Raw genomic sequence first — 27481 nt, forward strand, 5'->3', positions numbered from 1 at the left:
ATCCATTTCTGCATTTTCTGTAATTTACCTTGTCAAATTTTCCTGCATAGGAAATAGGTTCGCATAATTGATTTCTATATATACAATAGATTTGTAAATAAAAATATTGATTATGAGATGTTGTCAAATGAATAATTGTAAAAAAAAATTGTAAACATATGATTACATGGCTTTACTCATGGTACAATGAAGAGAAGGTAGGTCAACTTTGAAAAAATTGCAAGTATAGAAGTCTAACTGTTTGGCTTGTAATGTCAGAAATAGTATCAAAACAATAACAAAATCAAACAACTTGTTGCATTTATTTTGAATAAATAATTGAAAACCGCGAAAACTGAATGAAAGGTCAACACTTCTTTTCAAAACCAGGTTCTATATATCTCTAAAGGATTATTTCTCTACAAAAACTATAGATTTTGTCGATGCATACGATGAAATAAACATTTTGAAAACATCCGAATTTGAATGTTTTCTGAACAATTTTTTTTTGTTACTGAAAAGAAAACACATACATAAACAAATAAAGATGACATATTAAGCCAAGAAAATAAAAAAATTGAAATCATATGGTATCATAGCCCTACCTTGATATCATTGTACCATGGCTTTCCTTTCTTAATTTTACCAAGGGTATAGTTTAAAAAAAATTAAGCATATGGTTGCACAAGTTTACTTTGTTAATCTACCATTGCTATTATACATCATGGCATGGCACAATTTCAGAAGGTGGAACCGAGCTACAATATACATTTTTTATTTGGTACCCTTATTCTGTCAACACATATAAACATTTTGAAATTATTTATTAATTAAAAAAATAAGCATATGGTTGCACAAGTTTACCTTGTTAATCTACCATTGCTATTATACATCATGGCATGGCACAATTACAGAAGGTGGAACCAAGCTACAATATACATTTTTTATTTGGTACCCTTATTCTGTCAACACATATAAACATTTTGAAATTATTTCAAATTTGGTTGCAAAATAAATTGACACTTTCAATTTACAATTTTGGGATAAATCTGTATTTTTGATTTTAGATCTTTTATCTTTTAGATCTTGTGGAATAACTAACGTGACCATACGTCCCGCTTTGAGGTTATCTGTCCCGCTGTCCCCAGCGAGAGCAAAAATGTCCCGCTTTCGAAAATACTGGATATTAATATTGATGAAAAATACATGAGTTTTTTTTTCCCGTGAACATATAATTTATTTGCATAGTTTTTTTCAAGCAACATTAACATTAAAATTAACTCGAAAGATTTTGTAATGTGGCGTTTCCACTGCACTTGATTCGCTCTCTATTCGTTGTTTGACCCTTAACTATGAAAAAACTACCTAAACATTTTGAAATTATTTCAAATTTGGTTGCAAAATAAATTGACACTTTCAATTTACAATTTTGGGATAAATCTGTATTTTTGATTTTAGATCTTTTATCTTTTAGATCTTGTGGAATAACTAACGTGACCATACGTCCCGCTTTGAGGTTATCTGTCCCGCTGTCCCCAGCGAGAGCAAAAATGTCCCGCTTTCGAAAATACTGGATATTGATATTGATGAAAAATACATGAGTTTTTTTTTCCCGTGAACATATAATTTATTTGCATAGTTTTTTTCAAGCAACATTAACATTAAAATTAACTCGAAAGATTTTGTAATGTGGCGTTTCCACTGCACTTGATTCGCTCTCTATTCGTTGTTTGACCCTTAACTATGAAAAAACTAACTAATTCTTCACACAAAATTTCCTGAGCGAACACTCATATTTGTACGTTGTTCAAATCAAATCACTCTCAGAACAACGAAAAAATATGTCCCATCCCTAACAAATGAGAGCATTTATCGAAAAAATAAATTATGACATTTAAAAATTAAAAATAGAAAAATTTGATGAAATTTTAAAAATTTTTGGGAAGACTGAAAATTATGAATGAAAACTACAATGTTGAATGGCGTATATACATTCAAACGAAAGTAAATTTTGTTTTCTCTCTCAATCGAGGTACGCATTTTGTCCACGAGTTAAAATTTCCACAGAAAACGCAAACAAAAGAGGCAACATTTTCAAAATGTTTCTATCGGCAGAAAAAATGTTTGACAAGTGTCTCTCCAGCAGAATTTAAAAATGGAAAAACACAAAAATGTGTTCAAAATGTCAACATTTACACAAAAAGTTGAAATCGTGAATGAAAATTGTAAAATTAATGATATAATAAATCTTTGGGAGGAAAACAATAATTTCTTCTATTCATATTAGTGAGAATTTCATGTATTTTCGTATAAATTAAACAAACAAAATTTTTGAAAAAAAGGAATTATTTTACTATGAATTACGAATCGTGCCGTATGAACGGGTTAATTCGTGTACCTAATTCTGAGAGCGAACAACGTTGTTCGGTTTCCAATGGAAACATGCTATAATGCTAATGCTGGAGTTAATGTCGACGTCGTCGACGGCGTCAAATGTCAAAAAAATTGAATCGTATGAAATTTTATGAGAGCAGTTAATCTTAACGCCGTAAGCAATTCGACGCCGAAAAAGTTCAATCTGTTTAAACTTTTTCGGCGTCGTCGACGGCGTTGACATTAACTCCAGCATAACAAGGGAAATCACCAAATTAAAAATGCTTATAAAAACAGAAATAGTTTCTGTCACTCTGTCAGTACCCTAAGCATAGACGCTCTAAATTGTTCTGGTATCTTTTCATCGCGGAGTCGGAGAAGGCGAGCAAAGTCAAACAATTTATTTTCAATGTTAGTGATTGTAACATTACAATAATGCCTAAACGCAAGTGTACTTTTAACATTTCTTTGCAAAATAAGTATCCATTTATAAAACAAAGAAGTGGCGAATCAGACGTTACGTGTGAAAAATGTCGTACTGATTTTAGTGTTGGACATGGTGGTGCCAGTGATATTGAAAAGCATTTAAAATCGGAAAAACACAAGCTTTCTGATCAAGCTGCTGCTTCAAGCTCGTCAATGCTTTCTTTTTTTAAAAGAACAAATTTGGCGACTTCCAAAGACTTGGATATAGCTGCAGCGGAGGGTGCGTGGGCGTACCACACTGTGGAAGAAAACCATAGTTTTCGTTCGAATGACTGTGCTTCAAATCTAATACAAACATGTTTTGAGCAAAAATTTAGATGTGCCCGTACAAAATCACAAGCTATAGTTGTAAATGTGCTGGCACCTATGGCGATGGACGAATTGAAAGAACACCTTCACGAAGCCCACTGCATATCTTTATTAACCGATGCTTCCAATCATAGCTCAATAAAATTATTCCCTGTTTTAGTTCGCTATTTTGTACCATACGAAGGCGTGAGAGTCAGGATTTTAGAGTTTCAAAAGCAGCCAGGCGAATCATCTGATATAATTGTGGATTATTTGAAAGAAGTATTATCTTGCAATGATTTGAATAAGAAAATTGTGGCATTTTGTGCAGACAATACAAACTGCAATTTCGGAGGAAAGAATAGAAAAGGGATAAATAATGTTTACGCGAAATTGAACCTATCCGTCGGAAGGCAGCTCATTGGGATTGGGTGTGGAGCCCATATAATTCATAATGCTATCAAAACAGCCGCGGATTGTCTCCCTGTTGACTTCGAATGCATCATTGCGAAAATTTATTCATTCTTCTACATCTACAGCATTCGGGTAGAAGTTCTGAAAGAGTTCTGTGATTCCACCGACACAGAGTATCAGAAACTGCTGGGCTACAGTAAAACAAGGTGGCTTGCTTAATGCCTGCGCTTGAGAGAATTTTAAAAATGTTTCAGCCTTTGAAAACCTATTTTCTGAGCATAGATAAATGCCCTACTATTTTAAAAACGTTTTTCGAAAATCCCAGCTCTGAATTGTGGTTATATTTTTTTCACGCACAGACAGCGATTTTTCATCAAGCCGTGTTGAAAATCGAGGGACAAAACGTGTCCGCAATAGAGTCTGCGAATGAAATTAATCGTCTCCGAGATAGATTAGAACTTAAAGAGAATTCGATTTTCCTTCCTCATTCCGTCCGCAATCTACTGGTAAAATTACAAAAAACTGACGTTGCTGTTGATGAGCAGAATGTGAAAACTGCGGCAGCGGATTTTTATAAGACAAGTAAAGAATACTTGGAACAGTGGTGCCAGTTCAATGCACAACTAGCAGTATTTGAATGGTCAAATTTGCGAAAAGTCCCTACTTGGGAAGACGTACAGAATGTGACGGATTTGCTGATCACACAAAGATTTCTTAGCAGTACCAAGATACGGAGGTGTTCGATGAGTTTTCGCTTATTTCCAGTTACGTCACAGTTGAAAAAATCAAAAGCTGGAACGATGAGAATGTTGCTACTGAAGACCGTTGGGTGGAGCTGTTTAAACACTTCCGTGCTAATAATCTCAACTGCACAAACTTTCGCACAATTATTGAGTATGTTTTATGTATGCCTGGAAGTAACGCACCTGTCGAAAGATTTTTTTCCCTAATGAATAAAATATGGACAAGTGAAAAAACGCAGTTAAGTGTGACAGTTTTAAAAGCTATTTTAATTACTAAGACTAACATCAACAAACAATGTAATCAGCTCCATTTCTACTTGAAAACTAGACCCGATATTTTAAAACTAATTTGCTCTGCTGACAAATATAAAACAAATACTTAGACATAAGATTAATTTCATAAATTAGATTTATACGTATTCTCTCCGTTTTTGAATAAAATTTGTTTTTAAATGCATAATTTTTTTTTTACAAAATTCCGCATGCGTCCCGCTCTGACGAAAAATATAAATGGTCACATTAGGAATAACCACAAAATTCCATCCTAGTTTCGCGGGTTCTCCCCAATATAAGAATTAAAAAAAATAAAAATAAACAAAACCAACTGTTGCATATTTAAAAGACTATTTGACACTATAAGACTACGTTACAGAGTTGCATTTTTATAGTTTCTTTGAAGTTGAGCAACCCTTCTAATTGAACCCTGGGCGTACCCATGCAATGAAGATAGGGTATGCCATGGTACAATGAAGAGAAGGTAGGTCAACTTTGAAAAGATTGCAAGTATAGAGGTCTACCTGTTTGGCTTGTAATGTCAAAATTAGTATCAAAACAATAAAAAATCAAACAACTTGTTGCATTTATTTTAAATAAATAATTGAAAACCGCGATAACTGAATGAAAGGTCAACACTTATTTTCAAAATCATGTACTATATATCTCTAAAGGATTATTTCGCTACAAAAACTCTAGATTTTGTCGATGCATACGTTGAAATAAACATTTTGAAAACATCCGAATTTGAATATTTTCTGAACAATTTTTTTGTTATTGAAAAGAAAACGCATACATAAACAAATAAAGATGACACATTAAGCCAAGAAAATAAAAAATTTGAAATCATATGGTATCATAGCCCTACCTTGATATCATTGTACCATGGGGTAGGCTAACTTTGAAAAAAATGCAAGTATAGAGGTCTGTCTGTTTGGCTTGTAATGTCAGAATTACTATCAAAACCATGGTACAATGATATAAAGGTAGGGCTATGATACCATATGATTTCATTTTTTTTATTTTCTTGGCTTAATATGTCATCTATATTTGTTTATGTATGTGTTTTCTTTTCAATAACAAAAAATTGTTCAGAAAACATTCATATGCATCGACAAAATCTAGAGTTTTTGTAGCGAAATAATCCTTTAGAGATATGTAGTACATGATTTTGAAAAGAAGTGTTGACCTTTCATTCAGTTATCGCGGTTTTCAATTATTTATTCAAAATAAATGCAACAAGTTGTTTGATTGTTTTATTGTTTTGATACTAATTCTGACATTACAAGCCAAACAGGTAGACCTCTATACTTGCAATTTTTTCAAAGTTGACCTACCTTCTCTTCATTGTACCATGATCAAAACTATCAAAAAACCAAACAACTTGCTGCATCGAATTTGAATAAATAATTAAAAAGCATTTTGAAAACACCTGAATTTTATTATTTATTATAAAATCATATGGTATCATAGCCCTACCTGGATTTTATTGTAACATGGGCGTACCGGCAATTGCAAAAACAATTTAAAATGGATAAAAAATCCAATTTTCGTTTCATGTCAATAATGTTCAATTGTTGTTCTTCTGCATTTGTCAGATGTGTCAAAAATTGTCAAATTAGCATTCACTGTTCGTGAAATATACCTGGTAGTGACAAAAATAATCAAGGTAGTGTAAATGTGGTAATAAAATACAACTCTGTTTACCTTTCCTATAAACTAAAAATTGCCGCAAGTAAATGTGTATGTTGTAGATGTTAGAACATAATGTGATTACTCTATACAAGTAACCACGTTCTAGATCCCTTAAATGTCATTTTTAAAATGCAGCAGTTGATTATTTCAAAGGGCCAAGGCATCAGCACAATACAAACTAATGCAGATTGAAAGGAAGCGTTCATTCTAAACTTCAATAAAATTAGATTTTTTCTTATTATACTTTATGTGTAATCTCCAATAATACAATGTATACGCCAATTAAAAGACAATGCAGCAATGCCATTAATGAAATGGCTTCACCGAGAACTCCAGAAACTCCTTTGAGTTTTAGCCGCGAACTGCGACAGGTGTTGCAAGAACGTAATCTACTGACAGCAAAGACCAGGAACAAAGGTATGCTCGTCATGACATGTGTACTCTATGCCAAAAAAGCTAAATTTCTTTATTTTAAGTTTGCTCAATGTTGGCCGGAGGATCGGGACGTTCACCCATTAATTCGCCCAATACGGAAATGGACAAAAGAAAAACATTTCGTTTGCAGGCCATACATGAAATAGTAACATCCGAGAAAACATACTTACAACAACTACAATTACTTATGGACTATTTTGTAAAGCCTCTAAAGGAGCGAAAGATCATCGACGAAGCCAGCCACACCACTCTGTTCGGCCAAATAGAAATGATACACAATTTAAATGGAGAATTTCTTAGGGAACTCGAATCAGATATGGATAATGTGGCCAAAGCCTTTCTCAAAATGGCACCATTTTTCAAACTGTATTCCGTGTATGCTTTCGATTATCGTCACGCCTTACTTGTACTGCAGGAGCTAACATCGAAAAATGCGGCATTTCGTAAGTTCCTGGAAACCACAGAATTCTGCCCAGAAGTCCAACGAAAACTAAATTCATTAATGATTGCCCCAATACAGAGAGTTCCGAGGTATAAACTGCTCTTGGAGCAGGTGCTACTCTACACAAGTCCTGCAGATGCCGATTTTAAGCTACTTAAAGAATCGGTAAAGCAAATTGAAAATACCGTTTCGCATATTAATACCTGTGTGGAGGACCAAGAGGTGACCCAAATGCTAATCAATATACAAAATTCTTTGGTCAATCGAACACCAAATATTGTCAAACCATCACGCAAAGTAATTAAAGAAGGAATTCTGAACAAAGTTACACGGAATGGAAACGAAATTAAGCGTTACTGTGTCCTAACATCAGACATCTTTATGTATTGTAAAATTCTCAAGGAGCGTGCCCCAAACACTGTTGTTGAGAATTCCCTAGAATGCTGTTGCATATTTCCGCTGAAGAAATGCAAGGTCTATGAGTTGTTGCCAGGATCTTTTAAAATAACATGCCAAAGTGACGGCATTATATTTTCTTCGAATGACTTGCAACTAAGTCGAATTTGGGTAGGTTTTATACGTGATGCCATTGATTTGCACATACAATGCCGGAAGACATTGAGAAAGGAGAGTAGTAAGCGAACTCCCTTGCGAAAGAAGGATGTGAAAAGTTTTGGCGAAGATTATATGCTGAGTCCGAAACAAAAGAAATCGGTATGCATTTGTCACAAATAATTCTTAATTTAAGTTATTTATTGCAATAATTTCGTTTTCAGGAATTCGATACCATTTTTAGGAACAAAAATCTTGACTCTGAAGATGAAATGGAAAATTCGTTTACAGCTACCAATTGCTTTGGTGGCAGCAATAAACGTAAAACTGAATCGTCACATAGCTCTAAGGAGACCTCAAATTTGCCTAACAACCAATCATCCGTGGCAAAAGCAACAAAACGCAAATCATCCGAGGATCCTGACGAAGAAAATAATTCGATATTGCGAAATAAGAATGAGCATCTAATACACGCTACGAGTCCGGAAAAGAGATTATCAAAATTATATAAATTTATATCAAACGATAAAATGCGTGCCACGACGCGTGGTATATTAAAGAAAACACAATCGCGTACAGCCATTGCTCATTCTAACAACGAAACATCGTCAGGACTTAACACCCAGGAGCAGCAAGGAAATCGCCTTTCCGATAATGACCCTACCTATGGCTTTGCCAGTCGCTATTCAGATTCAAAGTCATATTTTAAAGCCCACAATGTTGATACCACTATACCAAATGCAATGGTAAAACGTGAAGATCTTCTCGGTGACGAAATTCCTATTGAGGGCGGAGGAAATTTTCGCGATATTCTTTTTCCGCTAAGAGCTAGTAATGGCAGCAATAAAAGCCATTGTGGATCACCAACAAATCTTAGAAACAATTTTACAAATATTCAAATTTCATCACCACCTCAGAAGAAACGTGTCAAATTTGATGATTCTTTGGATGCTTTATACGAACAACCAACGTTCGAATTTCAAAGGGATATGGCCCAGGGAAATTGTAAGACATCAACTTCACTTCGTGAAAAAATTTATGATTTTTTTGCTAATTTATTCTAAAAGAAAGATGATGAGGAGAGATTAATTTTATTCTTAAGAATCTCGTTTACCATTAGCTATTATTTTGTATGCAGTACTTAAATAGGGGTACACATTTTTATTAAACTGCTTATTATGTTTGCATCATATTTACAACTTAAGTATTCAAACCTTGGACATTAAGAGGATACAAATAAAAGAATTATACATGATATAAAAATAAATAATTATAAGAGAGAAAAATACGGAAATGTTTTGTGGCAACATTGGATTCGTTTATTATGAAGCACAATTAAACACTTTCTTAAAGCAGTATTAAGGGGCTATCATTGCACAATTGGGGCATATTAAAATAACTCCGGATATCTAATCTGGATAATAACTCCGATGTATGTGTGTATAATAACCCACAAACAATTATTTTTTTGTTTATTTCTATTCAGAAAATATTTTTGCGATGGAAATTGAAAAAAAAATGCATAAGAATAAAAGTAAGTTTATATGCTCAATGTTTTTCATACATGGTTTATTTATTTCATTATCTTAAATCACATGTTCACAATAAAATAAAATTCTCAATAAAGATTAAACGTGTGCAACGATTATTGTTTCAATTCTAAAACTTTTGACATAAATGCTTCTATCGTTTTCTCACAAAGATCATTTGACCATAGTCCATGCCTTTTGAAATGTGAACCTATAATAGCGGCATTAATATACTCAAAGTAATCGTTGATATTATTGACAGTCACACCAGAGCCCACTAATAGGGGAACATTAACTTTTCCTTGCAGATCTTTGAAATCTTGGGGCTTGGCTGCATCTCCGGTAGAATTGCCTAAAGGTAAAAATGCAACTGTTAGAATTAGGGAAAAAAATAATTGTATTGTTACAACACACCTGTTATTACAATTCCATCGGTTAAAAAGAATTCAGCAGCTTTGGCGGTTTCCAATAGCGTAACATCTTGAGTTATTGCATGCGAACTGTGCTTTTTCTTTAGATCAGTGAATATCAGTACATTCTCAGCGTCAATATGTTTCCTGTATCTTAAGATTTCTCCGGCACAAGCATCTGTATATCCTTCGTCTGCGACATGACCAAAAACGTAACCTTCAGCGCGTATATATTGAAGATCACATGCCTTGGCTATTGCTAATGCCTGTTTATTGCCACAGGCTAAAACCTGAACACCAAGAGGAATTTTTGATTTGTGCGAAATAACATTTCGAACTTCTTGGCATACTCTTGTCATACATGATGTTGTCTCTGGCCCAAGCTGCTGATGTTGGACATAGGGAATATCATGCATGTTTTCTATTAAAATGGAATCCTAGAAATAAAACCATTTATCAGACACACATTATATCTAAAAAGATTTCTTTCGAAACTAACAGCTAACCCAGCTAACATAGCCTGGGGGTTTCAAGCATTGGACACAAAAGAATGTATAGCATATTAGGAAATATTTGCTGTTACTACCATTTTATATTTTTGATAAATATAGGCTTCATGCTTAGCTTTGTCAATAATCTCCGACCAGTTGCCTTTGTACAGTGGAGTTCCTAAAGCAATACATGAGGGTAAATATATTATTAAAATGAATTTATTTATATTATTCACTACCGATACCTGGCAGTGGATCCACATGTATCATTCCAATTATGTTACATTTGGGGTTCTTAAATATCCGTGCGAATCGCATTGTTTTGGAGCTTGGGTGGGAAACCAAAATGAAAGACGTCCACAACGAAACGAATATAAAGGCTAAACTGGAATACCTGATAAAAAATAAGTACAAAGCAAAATCCCGCAGTATTCTGTTGTTTACGAATGAGACATAAGGAAAACGCAGTCACACTGAACACATTTTTTAAATGAGCTGCGGGACTGCTTATAGAATACAATCCACGCCGAAATGAAATGATGACTCGATTTTTAAACTAATTGTAAAGTATTACCAAAATGCCCAGGTCCATACCTAAAATTCTACCAAATGAACCTATGTTATTTATTTTAACCGTATAAGCTTTATAGTAGTTGAGAAACCACTACGAAAGCCATGCTGATGTCAGTAAGGATTGAATTTTGCGGGAAATTATCGTAGTAATTAATTATACCCTACACCATGTTACAATGATATCAAGGTAGGGCTATGATACCATATGATTTCAATTTTTTTATTTTCTTGGCTTAATATCCCAACATACCAAAAATACAATACAGCTTGAGAACAATATTATAAAAATATAATTTTCAACAATGCTTGAGAAACACTTATGTTCCACAAACATTTCTCAAGCCTGTCCCTTGTTGACAAATTAGTTTTGATTTTTTGTGAAAATTGTCAGCAAGAAATTATTTTCTTTGGCAAAAAACAAAATCACGCGAATTTAGGACCCATTTGTGGACCGAACCCTTAAGGTATGGATGAATAATAAATCCGGGAATCTTTCACATAAATTATTCCAATCCCATTTCAGATTGGAAGCATCAAAAAAGTTGCAGGAATTCAATAAATGTGTAGTCTTAGTGGAAGAGATGCAGAAGTTCAAATAAGGGAGAAGAAAGCGTCAGGGTATCAAGGCCACATGCGGCAGTGACTACTGGGATGTCCATCAAGAAAAAACGTTAAAAATGATTAAAAACTAAAAAAAAATAATATTTTATACTATTACAAAAATAAGCTTATTATAATATTATTTTTGTAAGCTTGTTCTACAATTTCAAGTATAAGCTTATAAATAAGGGTTCCGTTTCGATTATTCTATACTTGTTATACAAACATTTTTCAATGTTTTCTCAAGATTTTCTCAAGCTTAAGGCTTATGTTCATAAGCTTATTGTAATATTATTCTCAAGCCATTTTGGTATGTTGGGATGTCATCTTTATTTGTTTATGTATGTGTTTACTTTTCAATAACAAAAAAATTGTTCAGAAAATATTCAAATTCGGATGTTTTCAAAATGTTTATTTCAACGTATGCATCGACAAAATCTAGAGTTTTTGTAGCGAAATAATCCTTTAGAGATATATAGTACATAATTTTAGAAAGAAGTGTTGACCTTTCATTCAATTATTTATTCAAAATAAATGCAACAAGTTGTGTAATTTTTTATGTTTTGATACTAATTTTGACATTACAAGCCAAACAGGTAGACCTCTATACTTGCAATTTTTTCAAAGTTGACCTACCTTCTCTTCATTGTACCATGGGTATACCCTTTTTTGATATAAAATTTCACTGCAGGGCAATTTGAACATATTTTTTGCCTAATAATAGAAAAAAATTGCCGCTGTACTTAACAAAACGCCAAGGGCAATGGTTTGGAAACTTTTTTTTGCGGTTAAGGAACAGCGACACCATCTTACATAATATATTCGTATATTTCATGTTTCCTAAAATTGCAAAATGTAGTATAATTTATGTATGTATGCTGTTTGGTTTCAACTTGAAAGGGATGTTGCCTTTTTCAAGATTTTCTATAGATTGCTTGAAGTTTTGAAAGATTAGGACCAACAACTAACAACTATACATTCAGGGGAATGATGTGAAAGCATTAAAATTAAATATTCTAAGAACTATTCTTCTGCATTTTGAATTTAAAAATCAAAATTCCAAAAATGTATATTTTTTAAATTAAAATAATTTATTGAAAAATTATTATTTTGTTTACATCTATGGACATATAACTCTGATACTTGTATTATGTACAAAAAAAGTTTGTATGTGGTTGTTTTTACGATTGTTGTACAACAGCACTTGCTGTTACCTGTATTATTCTACCATGATCGTCTGATAGCAGATTTACTTTAACTGAGTAAAATTTACAAGAAATGTATAAAGACATACCTATTATTTCCCACCGGGTGACGCCGATAACACGGCTCGGCTGTGAGCTCCCGATTTTTTCTTTTTATTCTTCTCTTTCATGAACACCGGCTCTTTGTTTTCTCCCCGTATTCGTAAACAAAACCAACCGGCAAAAATATACAAAAACACAGAAAATATTTAATAATTTTTCAAATATTTTCGGTATTTGATAAAAAATGTCTTCTTTAAAATGTCCAGGTGAGTTTTTGTTTCCATTCACTTTTAGAATTGTAAGAGTGGCTTTAGAATTGAATTATATTATCAGATCAATTCTTGTAAATCGTGATGAATTATATTGATGGCGGCAATTTATTTTAATTCATCATTTAATTCATTCCATTCTGCTATTCTGTTTTTCGGCGATTTTTAACCAAAATGATTTATCCTTCATAACATTCCTATCACTTGTAGGAATGCTTTGAAGGATAAATCATTTTGGTTAAAAAATCGCCGCAAAACAACTGAAATACAACCCCCTTCCTGTCAGAACTATTCATTATTTTTTTTTTTCGAAAAAAAAGTGTCAAAAAGTTTTCAAGAATTATCTTCAGTGATACATTTTAAAAGAAAATAGTGCCGGAAAACCGAAATATTGTCACATATTTCAGCAAATGTTCTTTTCCTTTTGTAAATTCTCTGACATTTATTGTTTCAAATTAAGTTTTTTTATTTTTTATCAAATTTGTTGAACACTGCCTTTTCAATATACCTTGGATCATAGTTTTAAAAGAAAATCTAGGCCTGAGAAATAAATGAAAACAACTTGTTGCTTCTAATTTTAAATAATTCTGATAAGAAACAGTTGTAGACTAAGGTCTGTATTTCAGTTATTTTTCGAAACTGTTTTACCTCCTCCTAGTTACATGGATGCAACAAGGGAAGGTTGTTTTTCTTTCGAGTTCGCTTTCGAATCTTTATAAAAAAACAGTCTATTAATCTCATGGTTGCTATCTTTGTACCCTCCACCATAGTATGGAGGGTCAATTAAGTTTGTCATTCCGTTTGTAACACCTCGAAATATACATTTTAGACCCCACAAAGTATATATATTCTTGATCAGCATAAAATTCTCTGTCGATTTAGCGATGCCAGTTCGTCTATCCGTCTGTGGAAATCACTCTAGCTTCCGAACGAAATGAAGTAGGTTGATAAAATTTTACTCAAATGTATATTACGTCTTCAGGACTTTTGGTATTGAAAGTGTGCCATATAGGTCCACGTTTTGGTATAGCCCCCATATACGGGTACCTCCCAATATTCGGTATTTTGATGATTTTAGCTACATTATTCACCGATTTTTTTAAGTTTCGCATTTGACAATGACAAAAATAACCTATTCAGGTCCATGTCGTCTTATTGACCCTAATATAACAGCTACATTCGGCATTTTAAGGATTTTAACAGAATTTTTGACGGATTTTATTGTTTTTGAGAATTGCCAACTTCGTTCCAAATGGTGGAGGGTACTCAAAGCTCGGCCCGGCCGAACTTACACTTAGGAAAGATTTTTTGGAAGTCACAAGTTTGAGTAGGTATTTATTTTCTTTAATTTGCAGATGAAGTTATTCATTTTCCCAATCATATGAGCATTGAAATTTCATATGCCAATGCATTATCGTATTCCAAGTGCAAAAGCTATGATGCAAAACTTATGAGCCAAGGCTTTGTTTGGCATCAAATCGTTGTCCAGCACAATTCCAGATCGTTGAGCATGGAGGATAAAAATGAACTGTTAAAAGCCTTATATGAAGCAGTTGAGGGTGAAGAATTTTACCCAGTGGTTTACAGAGTGAGATCTCATAACATATCACAAAGACTAACAATTTCCCTACAAATATTTGCATTTTGTTAAATAGCGTTGCCAATATGAAGATCGTTTCCTGGTGCGTCAATGTCAACCGGCATTGGATAAGCTTTTCGAAAAAAACCTACGACTTTTAATGCCAAATGGAGACACGGTGCAACTACAAGTACAGCTCAATGTTGCCGAATTTAAATATGGACAAATATCACCCATCAATCAAATCACAAAGACTTTAAACAAACTGTACGATCACATGGATAGTTTGGATGGGGAAAAGGGAATATTGGATTTAACTCGTTTCGGACAGAATAGTGAACTATTCGATGTCATTGTGAATTTGGGCAATAGAAGTGTGCTGGAACGCATTTTCGATTTGATATATCGCAACGATGAACGTTTTCGTAATGTGACGGGTATAATATTACGTGACAATGGCATTACAACAATGTCTCCGGTTAAATTATTTGCTGGTATTGAATTTAGCGTTTTGGACTTAAGAGATAATCTGGTGAGTTATTTTTGTCAGATAATCGAGAGATACTACCTAGTTTTATGAAACTTTTAAACACTTGATTTTTACAGATTGAGTCATATATTCGTCTAAATCGTGATTTGGAAAAGATAAAAGCCAATGAAATAAAGTTAATGGGAAATCCATTGACCCAATCGCCAAATTACCCAGAATGTTTAAGGCCAATTTTGAAGAATTTTAAAATTCTTGTAAGTGATACAAGCGGTTTGCTGGTGTTGTAATATTTAATATAATAATTCGCATCTCTCTGTAGGATGGTATTCCCACGGAAAATCTCTCAAAAGATTACAGACCCATCAATACAAATGTGGATGGCCAGGCAGAAGGTTATCGCATTGATTGGTCCAACAAATCGGATGTAAACCAATTTGAAAATAGTTCTGATTGGCATGCAATAATGGTAAGAGAATCGGCGGAAAAATGAAATTTGAAATTTAAAACCATTTTATTGCAGATACCCGATCCCGAACAAACCTACACCAAAGAAGAAATATTGGATTATTTCTTTTTAACCATCTCAACTGAGTTAAGTGATATATATCCATGCTATTATAAGGTATATGTTGTTATACATCAAGTTATATAGCATTAGAACTGTTCAGAGTCTAGATAATCCCATTCTAATTCCATTCCATATGACCTATAAAAATTCGCTTAGTTGATTCTTCTGTCACTGGAGAAGTTTGTATATCAGGACTATAACTATAATAAGTCCAATTACCAAGCCAGTACGATGTGTGGAATTCTGTTTTGATAACCAAACCCTTTCAATATCATTATTCGAATTGCTTCGAATAATGGTATCTTGCGGGCAATGGTTAAGGCACTCTCCAAATCTTGATAGAATGGCTAACATATATAATGACGTTAGTTTTGAATCATATTGGCGGTCACACGTGGGTGTCAAGTTTAACCTTACACAGTCTACTTTTCATCCGGAAGTAAGGGGTCTCCAATTAAAGAAATACACAAAAATAATTTGCATCACCACGAACCGAAAAATTGTCAATCAGAAAAAGCTTTCAAATTTAAGACCAACAAGTAATATAGTATCATCAGTCGCTTTTGCCGACAGATGTATACCCCAGCCTTGAGTTATGATTATACAAATTGTTGACCCTTTATGGGGGAGGTTCCGAAGCAATTGGACAATATTGACCAATTCGTATCTGACCTTTGACTGAAAAAAATATTACAACGTGCCAGATTTGGACTATACCGACTACTTCCTATACTTTATATGAGATATGTGCAAAGTTTTGGAAAATATGCGTGAGGTAACAGATATAGCGGACCGAAGCATTTCATTTTCATAATTCATCCAATACAGTTAAAAATATATTGATATGTGGAAAATCGGACACATAAATCCAATTTTATCAGAAATCATAAATTGCTTTAAACCACACATTCTTATCAGATTTCTGGTTAAGAGAAATGTTTAAATAAAGCAAGTTGTAAAGAATCGCCGACTTGTTTCGCAAATTATTACAGATATAAGTATTGGAAATTGTGACCCTTTGTGGGTGAGGTACCAGAAGGAGTTGGCAGATATATATCATCTTCACATCTGATCTTGCGTTATCAAAAATATTTGGATGTGTGAAATTTGAAGAGAGTTGGATGCTTATTTCGCATTCGTTGAGGGTTTTGATTTTCAAAAATCTTGAACCCTATGTGGGGGAGGTACGAGAAGAAATGGTCCGATCAGTACCATTTTTATAACAGATCTTGAGTTGATGGGAATATGGAGATGTACCAAGACAGAGATGAATGGAATCGGATGTTAAGTTTGAGTTTTATGAGCTTCATGGATACTCAAAATGTTGACCAGGTACCAGAAGGAGTGGACAGATATATCCCATTTTCACACTAAACCTTGGGTTAAAAAAAATATTGAGACGCATGTAATTTTAACAAAACCAGCTTATTTCGGATCCGTTTTGGTCATTCAAAACTTCTACCTTTTGTGGGCGAGGTAACAGAAGGAATGGTCCGATCTCTACCATCTTTACAACAGAGTTTGTGTTTATAGAAATATTGAGATGTGCCAAGTCTGAAGGGAATCGGATATAAATTTCGTGTTTTATGAGCTTCATGGATATTCAAAATTTTGACCCTTTTGAGGGGGAGGTATCAGAAGGAGTGGAACGATATATTCCATCTTCACACTAGACCTTGGGTTAATAAAAAACATTGTTATGTGTCTAATTTGAAGATAATCGGACGCTTACATCACCTTTTGTAAGAGTTATAATTAATCAAAATTTTTACCCTTTGTGGGGGAGGTACTTGATGGAGTAGACTGATATTGTTCACCTGACCTAGTACTGATGCAAATATTAGGATTCGCAAAGTTGGGGCACAATCGAATTATCCTTTCTCTTTCTGTGCAGTAAATTATTTTCTTTGAAAATATTGACATTTTGTGTGGGAGGTACCAGAGGGAGTGGACCGATATTGCCCATCTATGAACTCGATCTAAGTTTGACAACAATATTACGATGGCCAAGTTTTGATCAACTCAGATACTCCCTTCCAAAATTATCGTGCGCACCAGCCAACCAGCCAGACAGACAGCCGGACGGACGGACATCGCTAGATCGACTCCAAATGTTCTGAAACATCTAAAACCGTTATTTCGATGAGGCGCGTTTTGGCCGTATTAAATGATATATACCCTCTCTAGCCATGTGGATGAGGGTCGATTAACTAAAGTCAAACGCCATAATTTTTACATTTTTTAAATTTTATTGAATGAAATGAAATTTCAGAAATAGCATCAAATTTTAGAATAAGTTTAGATTTGTTCGAATTGGTCACCTTTGGCACTAATTACGGTCTTCAAACCGCCAATGAAACCGTCATACGCTGCCCGGATGTTTCTCTGCGGTATTTTGGCTCATTCCCGGCGAAGCGCTTGCTTGAGGTGATCGAAAATGTGGTATTTTTTAGAGCCAACGAATTGGTATCCGGAGATTTTGGTGGTCATTGTGCGCTGGGAATGAAGCGAGGGACCTCATTTTGTAACCATTTTTGGGTCGCGCGTGCTGAGTCCTGTTGGTATGTCAAAACGCCAAAATGTTTGTGTGCCCAAGGCTTTAATACACCCTCCAGAATATGTTCGCGATAATATTCGGCATTTATTCTGATGCCACGGTCGATTAATACGAGTGGAAAGCGGCTATCGATCACAATGGCCGTTGCTTGAGTTCTTGTGGCCAACCGAAAGCGCACATTTTCAGCAAGTAAACACGATCATTTTGTTTGTTTACAAACCGCTGGACAACGAATGTTTTCTCATCGGAGAAAACCAAATTCGGTATTTCACCACTTTCGGCCAAGGGAGGCAACTGTTTAGCTCCTTTGAGTCTATTTTCTTTCTGTAGCGGCGTAAGTTCTTGCACATTTTAGAATTTCAATGGTTTTACCCCGAGCTCATTTTTCAATATTTGCCGAATGGAATATTGCGATATGTTCAGTTCACTAGCCATTTTTTTCGGCCACTGCGACGCGGGTTTCGATCAAGTCGCTTTTTTACTTTTCGAACCATTTCAGCTATTGTTTCAGTTTTCTTCCGTCTACTTCCTTGATGTCGGGCTACGCTACAGTATCACGGAAACGAGCGATGATACGAGACACAAAAGATTCATTCACATTTAAATGCTGGAGTGCTCTAACTATAGCCACCTGGTTTTCCAGCCAAATATAAAGAAATCACATTATCACGCTTGAATTCCATCACGAATAACTTTTTTTCTGTAAAATTCTCAACAAAATGCTTTTGTACACTTGTAAGCAATATAATGAGCTGTCAATGGAATAATTTTAACAACTGTCGGATAAGTGGCTTTGAAATGACAGCAGTCTGAAGTTGGTTGTAATTTTTTCAGCTCACCCTTTCAGACTTGTTTGACTCCCTGATCACTAAATGTAATGCCTTACATGTCGCAGATCTTGTACCCCGTGTCTTTTCACTAAATTTAACTTTCCAAATATGTAAAAGCACAGAGCATATATACTCTTTGATGAGCTGGTGTTTAAGATAATGCTATACTAGAACAATGAGCTGTTCAAAATACCGAATTTCTATTTTGGCTAGGACGTTTGCCTCTTAAATACAATTTTTGCCTCTGTTAAATACAATTTTAGAGCAAAGTTTACAAATCTTTTTGGATAATAATTAACATTTATCCTTTTACACTGATCGTTTAGTACACAGCAGGCGAGCATCAGTTTCTGGTACGTCAGTGCTTCGATCAAATCAAATATTTGGTAGAAAACTGTAATCTTGAAATAAAAATACCACGTTTTGTGGCGCCACCACCTCCAACCGAATCCACTACAGATTACTCGCCGCAATTGGTTATGGACACAACGATTGTCTATTATGTACGCATGAATATAAGTCCATTCCGTAAGGGGCAAATCGAACCAATGGAGTGCATCGAAAAGGCTCTTAATCGTTGTTTTAGTGCCATGGATAAAATGTTAAATTTGAATAATTTTCAAAACACAGAAGGTTAGAATCCCCAATTTGTTATTTATTTTAAAATAATGTAATATTTGCTTTCAATTTTTGTACAAGGTTTGGAAAATATCGTGATAAATTTAAGCTCCACAAAGATTTTATCGCGCGTATTGATGCAAGCATCGCGGAAATTCCTATCCGCATGCCATGAAATACGTTTGGCCCACAACAAAATCGTCAACATGAATTTTCCTAAAATTCTTGCACTGATGGGTAATTTAAAGGCCCTGGATTTGGGCAATAATTGGATACATTCTTTGGATGATGTCAAGGGACTTGCTGTATTGGGAATAACGTCATTGCGTTTGGATGGAAATCCCTTGTGTAACGAATATTCTTTCGCTGGTGAATATATAAAGGCTGTTAAGAAACATTTTACTGATCTGACAAAGTTGGTAAGTCCCTAAAGTGCTTAGGAATGATCATCTGACAACAATTTCCATAATTTAGGATGGCATTGGCATAACTGGCAAAGACAATTTAACATCTCCGAAAAATTTCTTATGTGATGTGGCTGGCTATGATTTTGTTGAAGAATTCGTAACACGTTACTTTAGCACATTTGAAAGTGACAGAGCTGGACTCCAAGGTCTGTGCGCAGAAATTTACTTTAAAAGTTAAAAGTTAAAATTTACATATTTTCTGTTTTCAGATTTATATCATAGAAAGGCAATATTATCATTATCGTGTAATTTTAATTTACCAAAAGCTACTCCCCAAACTGTGAAACGGATTTCCCAGTATACTCAATTTTCTCGAAATCTCTCAGTCCGTGTCGAGACGGATCAAATATGTTCCTCGACTTATGTGGGCCCCAAAGAAATAATCCGAGTATTTATGAATCTACCTCTCGTTACCTACGATATGCTGAGTTTTTGTACGGACTGTACGGTGTTTGAGGTATGTAACCAACATTCATTTTTATACCCATACCCACACCATAGTATGTAGGGTATATTAAGTTTGTCATTCCGTTTGTAACAACTCGAAATATACATTTTAGAACCAACAAGGTGTATATATACTTGATCAGCATAAAATTCTATGTTAATTTAACGATGACCGTTTGTCAGTCCATCTGTGGAAACAACTAGATTCCAAACGAATTGATGTAAATTGATAAAATTTTACTCAAATGTGTATCAGGTCTGGTATAAAAAATGGGCTATATAGGTCCACGTTTAGGTATAGCTCCCATATAACTGTACCTCCCGATATTCGGTATTTTGATGATTTTAGCGACATTATTGAATTGTTTCAAATTTGGTATTTGAAGTTCGTAATGGACAAAAAATTGTCTGTGAAGATGAAAAATTGTCTGTGCAGATGCACGTACAGTCCCATATAATAGTACCTCCCTATATGCGGTATTTTGAAGATTTTGATGATGCAGGTCGACGTCGTCGTATAGACCCTACTATAAAGGCTACATTCGATATTTTAAAGATTCTAACAGAATTTTTAACGGATTTAATTTTTTTGAATGTTGCCAAATACGTTCCAAGTGGTGGAGGGTATATAGCGTTTTTAATTTTTCGTTTATAAAGTGTCCTTTCTGCTTCTTTATAAAGACTCCGTTCTGTCTGCCTTTAAACACTGCAAACAACTCATTATACAATGTCAGACCCACCATTGAATGATAATTTAATAGAAAAAGGAAAACTAGTAAATTAACGAACAACTAAGAAGCCGAGTCTTGGAGGGGCCGACTATATGGTACCCTACACCACAATGCATATTTAATAGAAGTAGATCATACCACCTATCAACAGTTGGCTTTAGAGCAGTTATAGTTGGGTTTCAGAGGCAATTAATATATGGGAGGCATATCCAATTCTGAATCGATTTTCACTAAATTTGACAGAGACATTTTAATCTTTAATACCAAATAACATTGCTATAGAGTGCATGATATCACTTCGAGAAGGTTTATATATAAAAATATGTATCGTAGCCGAGTTCTAACAAATGGAAACGTACCTCCCGAAATTCACTCCATTTGGGCTGACATTTGCCATTATTTGCACAATAAACCTGAATATTTCAGAGCTGTATCTGATATCTGGTACCAAAGATCATTATTGTGGAATGCATATTACGCGTGTGAGGGACTTTAAACTCTAAATCAGATAAAACATATATATGGGAGCTATAGATATATCTAAACCGATTTACACCAAAGTACTGGTTTCTAGGATGAATTCAGTAATAATTGCCAAAATTCAGTCCATTTGGGGTGATATTAGCCATTTGGTGCACAATAAGTCTGATATCGGATAAAGATATATATGGGAGCTATATCCAAATCTGAAGCGATATCGATAGACTTTGACGGAGGTATTTTCAAGCAGTATCTGATGTCCAGTACTAAATATGATTCTTGTGGAGTGCATATTACGCATGAGAGGGACTTAAAACCCGAAATCGGATTAAACATATATTTGGGAGTTATAGCTTAATCTGAACAATTAACCCGAAATCGGTTGAAGATATATGGGAGCTATAACTAAATCTGATCCGATTATCACCAATTTTAATAGGGTTCGCCCTTGGGCCAAACAAGTATTGTTTGGAAAAATTTATCTCAATATAACAATAAATGCGACCTGCATTTTGTCCACAAGAATACATGAACAGACGGACGGACATAAAGTGTTTCTATGAAGATCCTCAAAAGTAACTATGTGTTTATCTCCCTTCCTTCTCCCTGTTATAAACAAATGCACAAAGACATAATACCCTTACCACCATAAATTCTAATTAATAACCAAATACATTAATTTAAACTTCTTCTTTAACATCCTGCGGCTGATAATATCACGTAAGAATCAGTGATCCCAGCTGATACCGACCAGTTCTCAAGTAGAATATGTCTTCACCAAAATATACTTAATGGCCGCTTTATTTGTTCTTTAATGGCCGCTTATATTTTGTATATTAATGTATATGTACATTAATTTAAAACTTTCTGCTCGTCAACAAATACCTCCTTTTGCCCGCCTATAAAAACTCTACCTTTTTCTAGATTTTTTTTTTATGAAGAGTACGTGTTTTTGTCGTGACCTTTTGTGGTCCAATGTTACCGAAGTTAATAAATTATTATTTGACGACATGAATGCGTGCAGTACATGATCGTTTTATTTTTGTACAGATTTTATGAAATTAAACACATTTTTTTGCTCCTTAGGAAAAAAGGGTTGTAATAACAATCAGCGGGGTATTTTTGGATCAGGCCCCTAGCATTGTGGAAACAGATATTTTAATGGCGTTTTCAAGGACATTTGTTTTAAAGCCGACAAAACGCAAAACAGTAAGTATATTCAATTAAACAGTAAGCCCTCTAAGAAAATTGTTTTTTTTACCACTTTAGGGATCTCTTAAATGTGCCACCTTATACAAGATTATCAATGATATATATAGTATAACAAATCCAACACCAAATCAAACGAAAATCGCGTTTAAATATTTTAAAAATATTCAATCGGCAAAAAAAGATGAGATAACCGTTGCCGATAAAGAAGCCCTTTTGGTAATGTTTCAAGAGGCCACTGCTCTTAAGTCCATATGGTGTACAAGGTAATCAAAACACAATTGATAATGATTACAACAATTGCCTTCACTGTCAATTACTGATAGTTAATATCGTGTTTTTATAACCTTGGTATATATATTTTTATGTTTTATCTATCTTTACTCTACAGATGTTTGGAAGAAGCTAATTGGAACTTTACCCAAGCCTTGGAGGTATTTGTTAAATTATGTGAAAAGAAAGAAGTACCAGATGCTGCATTTAAGTAAATTTACGGTTACAAAACCAAAATAATGCCGATAGAGTTGTTAAAAACAATAAAATTTGTTATAAAACGCCGAAGTAATTTTCAGATATTTTCTACATTTTACAATAAAATAACATCTTTCTAAAACAAGGAGAAACGCATAAAATTGTACTTCTTTATAGTGCAGTAACTTTGAAAACTAACACAAAATGTGCGATAACTTGATACAAACATCACATTGTTTTTCCTAATAACGTCATAATTAGTTGAATTATCTGGAATATTGCCTTATCTTTTTATACCCTCCACCATACTAAGGAGGGTATATTAATTTTGTCATTCCGTTTGTAACTCCTCGAAATACTCATGTCAGACCCAACAAAGTATATATATTCTTGATCAGCGTAAAATTCTAAGACGATTTAGCCATGTCCGTCTGTCTGTCTGTGTGTCTGTCTGTCTGTCTGTCTGTCCGTCTGTCTGTCTGTCTGTTGTAATCACGCTATCTTTCGAACAAATTGAGATAGAAGGCTAAAATTTTGCACACATGTATATTTTGCCTGTAGGCAGGTTAAGTTCGTAAATGGGCCATGTAGGTCCAAGTTATCATATAGCCCCCATATAACTGTACCTCCCGATATTCAGTATTTTTATGATTTTAGCGACATTATTCGCCGGAATTGTTTCAAATTTGGCATTTGAAGTTCGTAATGAATACTACAGCCTAAAACAGAAAATTATCTGTGCAGGTCCATGTCTTCGTGTAGCCCCCATATAACGGTACCCCCCGATATTCGGTATTTTTATGATTTTTGCGACATTGTTTACCGGAATCGTTTCAAATTTGGTATTTGAACTTCGTAATGGATACTACATCCTAAGTCAAAAAATGAGCCATGTAGGTCCACTTCTTCATATAGCCCCCATATACCGTACCCCCCGATGTTCGGTATTTTGATGATTTTAGCGACATTATTTACCGGGATTGTTTCAAATTTCGCATGTGAATTTCGGAATAGATACTTCAGCCCATGCCAGAAAATTGTCTGTGCAGGTCCATGTCTTCGTATAGCCCCCATATAACGGTACCCCCCATATTGCGTATTTTAATGATATTAGCTAGATTATAAACAGATTTTTCTTCAAGTTTCGCATTTAAATAGTGTAATAACTTATGACAAAAGTTGCCTATGCTGGCCCACGTCGTCGTATAAGCATTCGGTATTCTTAAGATTTTAACAGAATTTTTAACGGATTTTATTTATTCGAAAATGCCAAATTTGTACCAAATGGTGGAGGGTATTAAAAGTTCGGCCCGGCCGAACTTACAGCTTTTTTACTTGTTTTGTCATATTATTTTAAAAGTGACAGTTCCAGGAATTTGTTTTGATTAAGTTAAATACAAAGAGATTGCCCCGAACTGATTGAATGTCAATTCAGTACTATCTTAACTGATTGAAGTCTCAATAAATCATTTCCACCAGTTTTACTTTTTGGTGTCGACTTGTGTTCCTTGATCGACGACATTTTCAATTAATTATGTAATGAGTAAAGACAGACAGAAGTATAAAAGACAGGGTTGTGTGTTGTTATGAAATCATAACAACATACATGCCATTGTTAAGGGATTTTGACAGTAAATTCAATATTCAGTTAATAAATGAAATGGATTGAATATTTTACTATTAATACTGCCCTCCACCATAGTACGCAGGGTATATTAAGATTGTCAAAATTCGAAATATCCATTTTGGACCATACAAAGAATATATATATCAGCAGCATAAAATTCTATTTCGATTTACCTATGTCTGAATTTGGAATTCACTATAACTTCTGAGCAAAATGAAGTATGCGAATAACATTTTGCTCAAATGTATATTAGGTCCGTTGATTTTTCATGTTGGAAATATGATATTTTTCCATAATTTTCTCTCTTCTTTACTCTTTTAAAATATTGGCCTCTTGAGGGTCCGTCTATGGCAATAGACACTCAGTCCAATTCTAGTGACTTGGGTGTTAATAAAATCAGGGGATATGAGGCTGAAGGTGCACATTTTCAGCTGACCTCTTTGGCAAGTGAACACGATCATTTTGTTTCTTTACAAACTGCTGGTCAACGAATGTTTTCTCATCGGAGAAAACCAAATTCGGCAGTTCACCACTTTCGGCCAAGCGAAGCGACTCTTTAGCTCTTTTGAGTCTATTTTCTTTCTGTTGCGGTGTAAGTTCTTGCACATTTTGGAATTTCAATGGTTTTACCCTCAGCTCATATTTCAATATTTGTCGAATGGAATATTGCGATATGTTCTGCTCACGAGCCATTTTTCGGCCACTGCGACGCGGGTTTCGATCAAGTCGCTTTTTTACTTTTCGAACCATTTCTGCTGATGTTGCTATTTTCTTCCGTCCACTTCCTTGACGTCAGGCTACGCTACCAGTATCACGGCAACGAGCGATGGTATGAGACACAAAAGATTTATTCACATTTAATGCTGGAGTGCTTTAACGATAGCCACTTGTGGTTTTCCAGCCAAATATAAAGAAATCACACTACCACGCTTGAATTCCATGACGAATAACTTTTTTTATGGAACATTCTCACCAAAATGCTTTTGTACGCTTGTAAACAAGCTGTGGCTGGAATAATTTTAATATCCGCCGGCGGAGTGGCTTGGAAATGACAGCAGTCTAAAGTTGGTTGCAGTTTTTTCATCTCACCCTGTATGTCTTTGTCCGATTTGCATTTATTGTGTATCAATATGTTAGTCCGAATTGGTACATACGACCAAATTGAACCTAGTATCCTCCACAGCTTGGCTCGCTTGAGGATTAAAATATTCCTCGTACTTTTATCTGCAATATTACCGAATATACTTTATACCTAAAATGCACCGGTTTCGAGGAATCTTAATTCGAAATTTCCAAAAGTGTAGAAAAGAGGGAAATTTTAGGGAATCCTGGACAACCCACCCGATTACAAGCGTCATCAAGCGTCATCGTTAAAGGTGTCACGTGGCATGTCAGGAGAAAACAAAAGTTTAATTTATCGTTGAATGGAGATTGGATAATGTGAAAATGACGAGAGCCCCACAAACTGCGATTTGAGAGCAAATGTCGCATTGGTTATTCCATCGGTAAACCTGCTAGTGCCAACACCATCCTCCCATTCAAGTGAAGAAGAGCAATGTAAGCAAATATTTCTACGCTTAACAGCTCAGCGATACCTTTTTTCCGAATACTTAGTACTTAGATGGATAACAGTGCAGAAACAACGAACAAAGGAAGCATAACTAAATAGGCTCTTCAATGAAGCTTGTAACATCCCCAAAGATGTTGTCCAATAAAGCAGCAACGATTTTCCAGCAATTTTCCGCTAAAGGGAACCGCCCGTATTAAAAACTACTTAAACGCGCTTTATTTGTAAAAGTGAGCCATGTTCATTTACGGCAAGTATCAGACCATAGTCCTCAGCAACTTATAAATAAATGGAGTTGACTGGGCTCAAATTGAAGGATAAGATAGTTCAAATAATCGCAGAAGTACTCCACAATGTGTTCGATGAATTGTAACTCTGGCGATCCAACGAGGTAATTGTAGTCCTTCTGCGATTATTTGAACTTTCTTAACCTTCAATTTGTGCCCAGTCAACTCCATTTTTTTATTCGTTGCTGAGGACGATGGACTGACGTTGTAGTTCGACTGCAACAATGTTCGAAGATCCCGAAAATTACAAAAGCATGCCCAAACTATTGTGCCATATGGAGATTTTTTTGGAAGTCATAAAAATGTTAAAAAGTAATAAAATTAATAAATAAATAAAAAATAAGAAAATAAATAAATAACAAGTAAAAAAGCAGCAAAAGCAGTCGGGCCGAACTTTGAATACCCTCCACCACGTGGAACGAATTAGGAAATTTTCAAAAAAAAAAACGAAATACAATCCATTAAAAATTCTGTTAAAATTATAAATATACCGAATATCGGAAGGTGCCGATATATAGGGAATATACGATATTGTAGACCTATATAGACAAATTTATTTCTGAGGGTAAAGTACTCACAAAAAACTACTTGTGCAGAATTTCAGACAATTCCGTTGAAAAATACCGAATATCGGAAGGTGCCGTTATATGGAGGATATACGATATTGTGGACCTATATAGACAATTCTCATTCAGGGGGTAAAGTGCTCACAAAGAAATCCTTGTGTAGAATTTCAGACAATTCCGTTGAAAAA

At 34.6% G+C, this 27481-nt stretch overlaps 3 protein-coding genes across 4 annotated transcripts; 2 read left to right on the forward strand and 1 right to left on the reverse strand.

Moving 5' to 3' along the window:
• The first annotated feature begins 6362 nt into the window (after nucleotides 1-6362).
• On the forward strand, nucleotides 6363-8969 carry LOC105262153 (putative protein tag-52). Its single transcript, XM_011296355.3, has 3 exons — nucleotides 6363-6668; nucleotides 6728-7842; nucleotides 7905-8969. Exons 1-3 carry the CDS (start codon nucleotides 6521-6523, stop codon nucleotides 8742-8744), a joined length of 2103 nt encoding a protein of 700 aa, XP_011294657.1. The 5' UTR covers nucleotides 6363-6520; the 3' UTR covers nucleotides 8745-8969.
• A 246-nt stretch (nucleotides 8970-9215) lies between these two features.
• LOC105262152 (uncharacterized protein F13E9.13, mitochondrial) lies at nucleotides 9216-10593 on the reverse strand. Of its 2 annotated transcripts, XM_011296353.3 has the most exons (4): nucleotides 10356-10593; nucleotides 10206-10288; nucleotides 9624-10056; nucleotides 9216-9561 (listed from the first exon to the last, which is right to left on the reverse strand). In XM_011296353.3, exons 1-4 carry the CDS (start codon nucleotides 10426-10428, stop codon nucleotides 9326-9328), a joined length of 825 nt encoding a protein of 274 aa, XP_011294655.2. In that variant the 5' UTR covers nucleotides 10429-10593; the 3' UTR covers nucleotides 9216-9325. The 2 variants fall into 2 exon arrangements, with proteins under 2 accessions (XP_011294655.2, XP_011294656.2); XM_011296354.3 differs by lacking the exon at nucleotides 10356-10593 and having other exon boundaries at nucleotides 10119-10256.
• Nucleotides 10594-12638: 2045 nt separating this feature from the next.
• Nucleotides 12639-23398, forward strand: LOC101893715 (nuclear RNA export factor 2). The gene is made up of 13 exons (XM_011296356.3): nucleotides 12639-12796; nucleotides 14155-14387; nucleotides 14455-14910; nucleotides 14985-15122; nucleotides 15188-15334; nucleotides 15389-15490; nucleotides 19150-19456; nucleotides 19523-19860; nucleotides 19916-20054; nucleotides 20118-20365; nucleotides 22653-22775; nucleotides 22836-23041; nucleotides 23167-23398. The coding sequence occupies exons 1-13, from the start codon at nucleotides 12775-12777 to the stop codon at nucleotides 23261-23263; spliced, it is 2556 nt and encodes an 851-aa protein (XP_011294658.2). The 5' UTR covers nucleotides 12639-12774; the 3' UTR covers nucleotides 23264-23398.
• The last annotated feature ends 4083 nt before the right edge of the window (nucleotides 23399-27481 follow it).

This window comes from Musca domestica, unplaced genomic scaffold (assembly GCF_030504385.1).
Source record: "Musca domestica strain aabys unplaced genomic scaffold, Musca_domestica.polishedcontigs.V.1.1 9, whole genome shotgun sequence".
Classification (NCBI taxonomy): domain Eukaryota; kingdom Metazoa; phylum Arthropoda; class Insecta; order Diptera; family Muscidae; genus Musca; species Musca domestica.

Excerpts from the sequence above, each read along its gene's own strand:
- LOC105262153 (XM_011296355.3), top strand. The coding sequence starts at position 6,521 with ATGTATACGCCAATTAAAAGACAATGCAGCAATGCCATTAATGAAATG. Across the intron at positions 6,669-6,727 it reads AGCAAAGACCAGGAACAAAG|TTTGCTCAATGTTGGCCGGA; the intron begins GTATGCTCGTCA and ends CTTTATTTTAAG. Across the intron at positions 7,843-7,904 it reads GTCCGAAACAAAAGAAATCG|GAATTCGATACCATTTTTAG; the intron begins GTATGCATTTGT and ends TTTCGTTTTCAG.
- LOC101893715 (XM_011296356.3), top strand. The coding sequence starts at position 12,775 with ATGTCTTCTTTAAAATGTCCAG. Across the intron at positions 15,123-15,187 it reads TGAAGAATTTTAAAATTCTT|GATGGTATTCCCACGGAAAA; the intron begins GTAAGTGATACA and ends ATCTCTCTGTAG. Across the intron at positions 15,335-15,388 it reads CTGATTGGCATGCAATAATG|ATACCCGATCCCGAACAAAC; the intron begins GTAAGAGAATCG and ends ATTTTATTGCAG.
- LOC105262152 (XM_011296353.3), bottom strand. The coding sequence starts at position 10,428 with ATGCGATTCGCACGGATATTTAAGAACCCCAAATGTAACATAATTGGA. Across the intron at positions 10,289-10,355 it reads ACATGTGGATCCACTGCCAG|GAACTCCACTGTACAAAGGC; the intron begins GTATCGGTAGTG and ends GTATTGCTTTAG. Across the intron at positions 10,057-10,205 it reads TTTATCAAAAATATAAAATG|GATTCCATTTTAATAGAAAA; the intron begins GTAGTAACAGCA and ends TTTTATTTCTAG.